Source organism: Carassius auratus, unplaced genomic scaffold (assembly GCF_003368295.1).
Source record: "Carassius auratus strain Wakin unplaced genomic scaffold, ASM336829v1 scaf_tig00018794, whole genome shotgun sequence".
NCBI lineage: Eukaryota > Metazoa > Chordata > Actinopteri > Cypriniformes > Cyprinidae > Carassius > Carassius auratus.
The window spans coordinates 61756-71841 of NW_020524910.1; the positions used below are offsets into that span (position 1 = coordinate 61756).

Genomic DNA, 10086 nt, shown 5'->3' on the forward strand with positions numbered 1-10086 from the left:
TACTGTATATATTTATATCTTTTTGGGTTAATAATCCTCTGACCACATACAGCTGATGTTGAAGTCCTCTAATGGTGACAGAAAGAAATGCAATGAAATGCAACACAGACCCGTAATACCTGAATAATTAAGAGATTTAAAGGCAAGGGGATAATAAATAAGAGAAAGAAGAATTCTGTTACAGCCCAGGCTATGAAAAAGTGATTCAAATCATATGGAAATGTAATACTCATCAAATAAAATGGCTCTATGATATTCATTGCATAGATATAAAAACAAGAAGTCTTGTATTTAGCAGAAATGTTTGATCATATAATAACCATTTCACTAGCATTGCACTAAACTACAGTCTAATGACCTTTGGCAAACAGCAGGGATGTTTCTATTTGTACATTATAAATACATATTTCATTTTTATTGGATCGTTATTTCATATTAATTTGCATTTATGTATTTAGTAGGCACATTTATCCAAAGCGACTTACAAACTGATTTAAAGTACAAAATTATTTATATATATATTTTTTATTATTATTATTATTAAAATATATGTTTTTTTTATTGCCGTCTAGCATTTAATTACCTTTGGCAAATGAAAGAAATATTTATATTTATACATTATAATATAGCTATTATTAGATGTATGCACTAAGCATTTAGCAGATGCTTTTAACTTAAGTGACTTTTTAAACAAATTAAACTTTTACAATTATTTGTAAAGAATAATAAATGCATTATGACCTTTGGCAAAAAGAGGAAATATTTATATTTATAATATATATTATACACACTCACACATATATACACACATATATATACACACATACAATGCCTTTGCAAATTTGAGTTAGTAAGACTTGTAACAACTGTCTTCTGCTCGTCAAGGCTGCATTTATTTGATCAAAAATACAGAATAAAATGTTAAATTATGGTTTCTATTTTAATATCCTTTCAAATATAATTTATTTCTGTGATGCAATGCTGAATTTCCCTCAGCCATCACTCCAGTGTAAAGTGTCACATGATCTTTCAGAAATCATAATAATATGCTGATTTATTATTAGATTTATCAATGGTTGTGCCGCCAAATATTATTATTATTATTATTTAATTTTTTGGGGAAACTGTGATACTTTTTTCAGGATCCTTTGATGAATAAAAAGTTTAATCAGCATTTATTCAAAATATAAATCTTGTTCTTTTTGCTATCACTTTTTAACAATTTAACACATCCTTGCAGAATAAAAGTTTTAATTCCTTTAAAAAATAATAACTAAAAATAATAATAATACAAATGTACGGACCCCAAAGGTTTGAACAGTAATGTATATCGTTAGAAAAGATTTCTGTTTTAAATAAATGCTCTTCTTTCGAACATTTTATTCATCAAATAATCAAAAAAAAAAAAAAAAAAAAAACACAGGTTCCAAAACATCCTGAATCAGCAGAACAGTTTGAACATCACTGATAATAAATCATCATATTATCAGGATTTCTGAAGATCATGTGACACTGAAGACTGGAGGAATGAAGCATCACAGAAATAAATTACACTTAGAAATAGAAAAATAGAAAAAAAACTTTTAATAATAATATTTCACAATATAAAATGTTTTTCCTGTATTTTTGATCAAATGAATGCAGGCTTGAAGAGCAGAAGACACTCCTGTACAGTACATTACAAATGGTTCAGATCTTGTGTCCGGTATTGTATGTATGTATATATATACTTTACGTGTTGCTCAGGATGATCATCAATACTTATTCTTCTAGCTGGACTATTTTTTGGGTTCTGAATGATTTTCTGCCTCCTCCTCCTCCTCCTCCTCCTCCTCTTCCTCGTCCTCCTCCTCCTCCTCCTCCATCATCTCCACCCCGTCCATGGTTTTCTGCAGCTGTAGCTGGATTCTCTTCAGCTCCTGCAGTCCGTTCTGCAGCTCCTTGCAGACCTCTCTGATCTTGGCAGCGAACTCGGTCTTGGCGCCCTTGCGCAGCTCCAGCGAGCCCTTGGCGAGGAAGAAGACGTCGAGGGCGAGGAAGAGGCCGGACATGACGCCGGTGGTGATGCTGATGACCTGCGCGGCTTTGGCGGCTCCTCCGGCCACACTGAGCACCTGGACGGTGTTGATGAGGCTGTCGGTGTTCACCAGCAGAGCTTTCCCGGCGCGGCCGCCCTCCTTCAACACGTGCTTGACGTTCTGGTTCAGAGCCCGTCTGGTGATGCTGTCCACGTACTGCTCGAAGTGCCACTCCTGCAGAGTCTCCATCCCGGCCTGCAGCGAGACCGTTAGAGGAGGACAGACAGTTAGATAGTGACCAACCCTATTACCCATGATTCTGCAAACAAACCTCCACCAATCAGAGACTGCAAAGCAAACTGGGCCAAAATAACTCCTGAAGTACAGTACATCTCCCCATATGCCTCTCAAACTATGGAAATATTTCTATATATCTCAGCGGTTTGTAGGTGTAATGTCATTATATATATATATATATATATATATATATATATATATATATATATATATATATATGAAAATAAATAAAAGCTAAAAAGAGAGAGAAAACCAAGCAACAAAAACACCTTAAAATATAAAGAAAAAGAAATAAAATGATAATTATATAAAAAATAATAACAACTATTACATTGTATCAATTATTATAAAATATACTATTTATAATTAATTTACCAATAAATTGTTAAAAATACAATATATATTTTTCTTAATATAATAGTAAATCTATCTATCTATCTATCTATCTATATATATATATATATATATATATATATATATATATATATATATATATATATATATATATATATATAAAGCATATGAAAAAGAAAAAAGAACAAACAAAAATGGCAAACACACAACTAAAATAATATATATATATATATATATATATATATATATATATATATATATATATATATATATATATATATATATATATATATATATATATAAAATAATATTACTTAATAACTAAATAAATAATAAATGACAAAACAACTTTAACTTTCTAAAAGTTTAATTAAAAACAAAACATTAAAATAAAGTAGTATAAATTAGATAGATGAAAACTATAAAAGTAAATTAATGACGGTAAAAAAAAAAAAAAAAAAAAAAAAAAAAAAAAAAAAAAAGATTATAGAAAGGCTTGATCAATCATTCAATCCATCAATCGACCAGCCTCACCTGGAGGAAGTCCAGGCATTCTTTGATATCTTTAACTTCCTGCTGATAGTCTTGGATCATCTTCTCCACCTTCTTCCGGTCCGTGTTGGAGTGAACCGTGTCGGTGATGTTTGCCGACGCTGACGTCACTCCGCCGGCGGTCGCGACCCCGATGCCCACCGCGGTCACGATGAGGGACGTCCCGAAGGTGAAGGGCGCCAGGACCAGACCGGTGATGGTGGTGATGCTGCCGGCGACGCTGGCCACGCCCCCTCCCACGCTCGCGGTCACCGTCTTCCAGTGGAAGCTGTCTGCGGCGTCCGCTAGCGTCAGCAGCTCGTGTATGCGCCGCTGCAGCGACGGCTCGCGCTGACTCAGCAGGTGCACGAACAACTTGGCGGACATGAAGACCCGGTTAGCGGCGGATTCGATCGCTCTGAGAACGAGAAGTTATCTTACGTCACATTGACTGCAGATATGCTGCAATACAAAAGTAAAGTTTGTGTAGAGTCAATGCAGCCTTATACAAATATCGCAGAAACTGCACCAGCAAATTATTAATATTGTGAATACTATTTTAATTAGTTTTTGTCTTATAACATTTTAATTGCACTTAAGGATTTGTTTATGCTTTTTCCAGATATAGTTTGGTTATTTTAGTTATTTTTCTACATATAATTAAGTACAATAAAATCCACTGAAATAGTATTCAGAGGATTTTATGGTACTACATTTTATTTTTGCCGTAAATCTTGAATGCTTTGGAGCACATATACAGTGACAGTTCAACCAAAAATGTCTTTTTTTTATCATAAAAAAATATATTTTAATTTGAAAAATGCTGGTAATCAAACAGTTGATGGTCCCCACTGAAGTCCATAGTCTTTCTTTCTGTAGTATTTCATAAGTGTTTGATTTTTCTGAATTCTTAAATATATAATTTTCTGTTCAACATAAGAAAAAACTCATACAGGTTTGGAATGACATGAGGGTGAGTGAATGATGACAATATTTTCATTTTTGGGTGACTGTCCATTAAAGTGTGGTCCCTGTTTAAAGAAATCTTTGGCAGATTATTGCTTAAGTGAAATAAGTTTCAAAAACATGATATGAAAAATATAGAAGTGTAAGTTTACTGTTATGAAAAATGTGAAAAAATAAAATTTTCAAATTTTGTATGATGTACAGTTTATATATATATATATATATATATCAAAATATGTTTTACCGTAAAACTCTTTGAACATCAAAGCCATCAATCTAAAGAAGTTCTGTTCCAAATTTGAAGTTGATATTTAAAAAATTTAGCTTTTCTTTTTTTTTTTTTTTTTTGCTTAGGTGCCAAAAGTTTCCATTAGATGAAATGCATTTCCAGTTCATTTCCAACGTGGTCATTTTTGACCTTGAAATATAAATAAGTAAATAGTTTAAACCAGTTTTTACCACTGATTTAAATAAAGTATATCGAACTAATACTTCAAGAAGGGCTTTTTTTATAGGAAAATGTAAATCTTTCTCACTGTTCTCCATCTTTTTCATTAAATTGCTTTGACTCGTTCCATTCACTCCAACCTGAGAAAAAAAAAATCATTAAATAAAAATAATATATGCAAACTGAAATAGAAAAGCACATTTGAGATCACAAGACTCCAGAAATACCTTCCACGGTTCTCCACCAGGCCAGCAGACCGTCTTCATCCTGTGAACGTAAGACACCGCTCAGGTTCTGACACCAAACAGACTGTGTGCATGTAAAGAAATGTGGGAATTACTAGCGATCAGGCACTGAAGTGAATGTTAACACACGTCTTCATTGTCCAGAGGGTTTCCTTCACTGGAGACGGGGACATCTGTTTCTGCCGCTTGATCGATCTGTAAGTTAAAACAAAACTCACTGCAATAAACCAGTCTCAGTCTCACAAAACTATCCTCAGTGCACAGCAGCACAGGGTCATGGCTCTTTTGCAAGAAAGTAAGGAAGTTGTGCATTTTCTCAAGAGTTTCAAAATCAAAGACTTTTGACTTGGAGTCATAGATGTAATGTGAATAAAGCAGCTCACACACACTCACAAACACACCTGTGCTGTCAGACATGTGTCATCGATCGCAGACGAGGCGTTCTGTCCCTCTGCTTCATCAGACACCTGCAACCAGACTCCACGTTATGAGCGGTCTTCAACAGAGTGTCTTTTGATGCTTTTAAACATCAGAAAAAATACCACACTTCTCTGTAAACTTAAGTGTTGTAACTTGCTCTGTAACTGTTATTTTTAGTTATTTCATCACCTAATACCAGCAATCAGAGTGAAAAGTGATCACTGAAATAGAGCTTTATACTGCAAAATAGCAGATAATAAACATATTAAGTAGATTTTACAACTTGTTTTCATTAACAATATCTTGAATAGAAGCGCACTTTGTATTTGTTTGTTAGGGTAACGTGAGTTACGTTATCAGATTGCTTTTTTCAAGTAACTTTTTAGTTAATCTGCAATTATTTAATAACAGTAAGATATGCTTCATGCTTTTAATCCCATATTATTAACCAATGTCTCTGCCAAAGTAACGTATCACTGAAGAAACTTTACTTTTCTAAAAACAAAGACTTAGATGTGTACCTTTTATTTTTTTATAGAGTTTTTAGTCATTTTATATGTACTGTATTTAGTTATTTTGCATTTTTATTATATCTTAGTTCAAACACAGCCAATCAAATGCATGGACGGTTATGTGCTGACAGTGAACATGCATTATAAACAAGTCCACGTTTGCACTTCAAACCAATGCTCGGCGCTTTTACCACACACACACACACACACACTCATTCAGACTTGTGTCTACACTGTATATTTAATGTGCAATATGTTTTATTTCAAATTGCATGTCATTAAACCCAAGCATGCAGTCAGAGTGTACTGTGTTCCTGTCCTCTGTAAACTTCAGCACAGACAACAGATGACTGATGAAATCAAAGCACTTCTGCAGTATTCAGTATAGATATCTATCAGCTCTATATCACAAACACAGCTCGTCAGACTGGTTTTCCAGAAACTAATCAGGAAATCACATCTCTTACAGTATGCCTATTGTATATTCTTCAAGTGTTCGTAGATAACGCCCCACACTGGAGTAGTTCAAGACGACGTGCTCTCGTACCTGAGCCGTGGATTTCAGATGGTCTCGCATCCCGCCGTGATCCTGAAACACCAAACACACACTAACAGAAGTCAGACAACACTCACACAGTCCTGCTGCTTCTTGAGACAGAGATGTTGAGGAGTTGATGAGTGTTACCTGCGTTTGCTCATCTGCTGCAGAGACAGTCAGAGCCTCGCTGATCTTGTTCTACAGAGACACATGAGAGAGAGAGAGAGATGCTGAAACAGAGCAACATTACTGCTGAGCTCCAGAAACATCACCGACAGATTGTGCTGATTCCTTAAAGAGACTGTGAGTGTGTGTGTGTGTGTGTGAGCTTGTGTGTGTGTATGTGTGTGTCTGTCTGTCTGTCTGTGTGTGTGTGTGTGAGCGCGCGAGTGTGTGTGTGTGTGTGAGTGTGAGTGTGCGTGTGTGTGTGCAAGTGTGCGTGTGTGTGTGCATGCGTGAGTGTGTGTGTGTGTGAGCTTGTGTGTGTGTGTGTGTCTGTCTGTGTGTGTGTGTGTGTGTGTCTGTCTGTCTGTCTGTCTGTGTGTGTGTGTGTGTGTGTGTGTGTGTCTGTCTGTCTGTCTGTCTGTGTGTGTGTGTGTGTGTGTGTGGGCATGTTTTTGTGACATATCAGGACACAACTCTGTATAATGTCATGGGTATGACACAGGTATTACAAGGAGAGGGTGACTTATGAGGACATAACCCATGTCCCCATTTCTCAAAACACTTATAAATCATACAGAATGAGTTTTTTTGAGAAAGTAAAAATGCACAAAGTTTCCTGTGAGGGTTAGGGTTAGGTGTAGGGTTGGTGAAGGGACATAGAATATACAGTTTCTACAGAATAAACACCATTACGCCTATGGGATGAACACACTTTACACAAAAACAAACATGTGTGTGTGTGCACGCGTGTGTGTACCTGTGAGGAAAACCTGAATGGATTTAGTTTTTGAATCATTCCCATAATTATTCCGGGATCCTGAAAATAAATAAATAATAAATAAATAAACCAACCAAGGCCATCATCACATTTCCAGGTTATTATCTTTAACTAAAAACTAAAGTCATTAGTAAAATTGCTACTTGGAAAAAAATAAACAAAATGAAATGAAAACAGTATCTGCAACATTTCTTAAGTTTTATTTTATTTTTAACCATGTTTCAAGAAATAACATCTTAAATGCATATCAGGTGAATGACATATGAACAAACCCCTCAGCAAAAACCCTTTTTCTGTTATAATCTAATCTTCACCAGAGCATGAAAAACTGTTTTTTTTTTCTCCTGAGTTGTCTTTCCTCTCTTTACTCATCACCTGCTGATAGGTTTTCCTGCTTCAACACATTCCTCAGAACCCGTTCCTGAGTGTTTTCAGAACAACATTCCTTCAAGCTGATGAATACTGACCTGTTTGTGTTGGGTCTCTCTGCTCTCTGCTGCCTCTCCTGTCCAGGAAGAAGAACTGCATACAGGTGTGTCCTACAGCAGAAACACACAATATATCAAAATGTGGAAAACATGAATGAATAAAAGAAAGAGAGTATGATGTCAGTACCGCATAGCCTAAAATAACAGATAATAATGAGAAACAATAAGCCTCACCTGTTTGCCATCATTATTCACTGAAGCTTTGGTTACAGCTGAGCTCTGCCATTAGAAAAGAGCGATATCAATAATAAGATTTAGATTTTATTAGGTCATATTCCAAACCTCAAAGTCATTTTTAAAATAAATGCACATATTTTTTATTATTATTGTTTACGTTTAACAAAAGAAAACAAGGCCAAAATCAAGAACGCCGAGCTACTGTACATTATGATTTACTACTGGGAGTATTTTATGAATTATTATTTATGGACAGATGCATGTCAAGTGACTGAAAACTCATTTGATCTGGCTTTTAATAAGAGTATGATTTCTTTATTACATCATTCAGCAGTCCAGTGTCCCTTTACTGAGGTCACTGAGGCCAAACACAATCCTTCATGTGAACTGTTACCTGTGACGAGGACTTGAAGGGATAGAGCTTCTGCATCACAGCAACCGCGTCAGTCCTTCCTGCTGAACACAACACGTAAGCAGCTTCACAAAAGAGTAATGACACCAACAATAAAGCTCTTCAATCAAAGAAGAGCTCATTAAACACTGACTGGCTGGACCGGACCGGACGGTCTGCTCGGGAGGGAGGCAGACGTGTGGATGCTCTCTTTATAGGCTATGGGTGTTTTATTACACTATTGAATTCATTTAACCAAAGGTCTTTATTAAAGTAATTAGTAGACACCAGTAGGTAACACTATGGTAAAGTGGTTAAACCGGCTCAAACTCAAACGAGGCAATCAGACCTAAACACACTTAGAGTAATGTCACAACACTGATGACGGACGAGCTGAAGCTGCTACTGTAAACACCTCAACACTGACCCCGCTGCACTGAGAACTAGATTTAACTCGTATGATGCATGTGTAAGTAATGGATCCTGAATATCAGTTATGTAACTTAAGGTCATCATGTAGGACAGGAGTTTTAAAACTGGGATTCACTAAATTCAGAGGAAAAAAGAAGTGTATAAAATGGCTTAAAAAGAAGTTAACATTTGCCAGATTTAATATTCTTATGGCTTCATATTCAATTTTCAATTCTGTTGCCAGTCCTAGTTTCATAGACAAAAATAGATGCAAAATCAATATGTACTTATTGTTCATATCACCTGAATTTATACATGAATAAACATTCAGTTTTCGTTTAAAGCACAAACTTCTATAAAACAGCTCTGGAACAATATTTATACCGAAAACACAGTTAACTTATCATTGAATTGTTCCTCATTTATTTATTTTTTCCGTGACACCCACAAATATCACATTAATGGGCCTTTATACACAAAAATAAATACATAATTGAGCTGCCTTTTGAGAATTGATCATAATAAGTGTTGCAGATGTAAATGCAGACGTCAAATAGTCGTCTCCGTGATGTAGTCCTACGTGTGCTGCACTACGTAACAAAAGACAGGATATGATAATAGAAATAGGAATTTATCCTGCTTTTAGGGTGACACGCCTTACAAACGCAAAGCAACAACACGTCACGAGTGAACGCCTTTCGGCTCATGAATATTAATTAGGATTAAGGCTGACCGGAAGAGGAACGTCATCGTCATCTGATTAATAATCAGGAGCTGAGAGTCTACCCTGTTCTTTCGCTTCAGGCGACGGAGTTTACATAAACTTTTACTGGCACACGCGCACGTGTTTTGAAAGGAAATCTCTCTTCATTTGCGAACCACACGACACCGTATTAAAATACCGAGTCTTATAATACTGACAATACTCTCACTGCTGTTTTTCTTCTTTCGACTTCCCCTTAAAGTTTCAAGTTTCATGACACAAAACACACCAAAAGTTAACCGCAAACAAACAATGCTTACCTTTACAATGCCCTGATCGTGAATGTCTTTTCTTTAAATCCTCTTCCAAAAGAAAAAGAAAAGGAACGGGAACAATCAAACCAAAACAAACAGAACGCTGCGGTTTCCAGTGTTCTGAGACTATTTAAAGAAGCCGTTCGATTCACTGGCGTTCGACTGCAAACCAGCTCCTTACCTTAGAAGTGAACACAAAACATGACCTCAATCAAACAGTGTGTTCAGTCCAGAGGTGAACAGAGCCCTCTTTCACTGTAAAATCCACACACTCTTCCTCGAAAGGCACATGATCGCGGGGCGTGTTTGAACAAAACTTTTATTTCCACT

At 35.8% G+C, this 10086-nt stretch overlaps 1 protein-coding gene across 4 annotated transcripts; it reads right to left on the reverse strand.

Moving 5' to 3' along the window:
* Positions 1–1410: 1410 nt before the first annotated feature.
* On the reverse strand, positions 1411–10065 carry LOC113076106 (apolipoprotein L6-like). 4 transcript variants are annotated; one of them, XM_026248787.1, is made up of 14 exons: positions 9938–10044; positions 9763–9804; positions 8332–8390; positions 7935–7979; positions 7740–7811; positions 7252–7311; positions 6477–6527; positions 6339–6380; positions 5261–5326; positions 4989–5054; positions 4842–4881; positions 4703–4754; positions 3204–3618; positions 1411–2273 (listed from the first exon to the last, which is right to left on the reverse strand). In XM_026248787.1, the coding sequence occupies exons 3-14, from the start codon at positions 8365–8367 to the stop codon at positions 1779–1781; spliced, it is 1440 nt and encodes a 479-aa protein (XP_026104572.1). In that variant the 5' UTR covers positions 8368–8390; positions 9763–9804; positions 9938–10044; the 3' UTR covers positions 1411–1778. The 4 variants fall into 4 exon arrangements, with proteins under 4 accessions (XP_026104572.1, XP_026104571.1, XP_026104570.1 ...); XM_026248786.1 differs by having other exon boundaries at positions 8332–8393; positions 9938–10043; XM_026248785.1 differs by having other exon boundaries at positions 9763–10065.
* Between the last annotated feature and the right edge of the window lie 21 nt (positions 10066–10086).

What these genes read in the sequence shown, in the direction of transcription:
- LOC113076106 (XM_026248785.1), bottom strand. Translation starts at nt 8,367, where the DNA reads ATGCAGAAGCTCTATCCCTTCAAGTCCTCGTCACAG. An exon ending in CTGGTGGAGAACCGTGGAAG is followed by an intron (nt 4,755 to 4,841) that starts GTATTTCTGGAG and finishes TTTTTTTCTCAG; the next exon opens with GTTGGAGTGAATGGAACGAG. An exon ending in AATGAAAAAGATGGAGAACA is followed by an intron (nt 3,619 to 4,702) that starts GTGAGAAAGATT and finishes TCTCGTTCTCAG; the next exon opens with AGCGATCGAATCCGCCGCTA.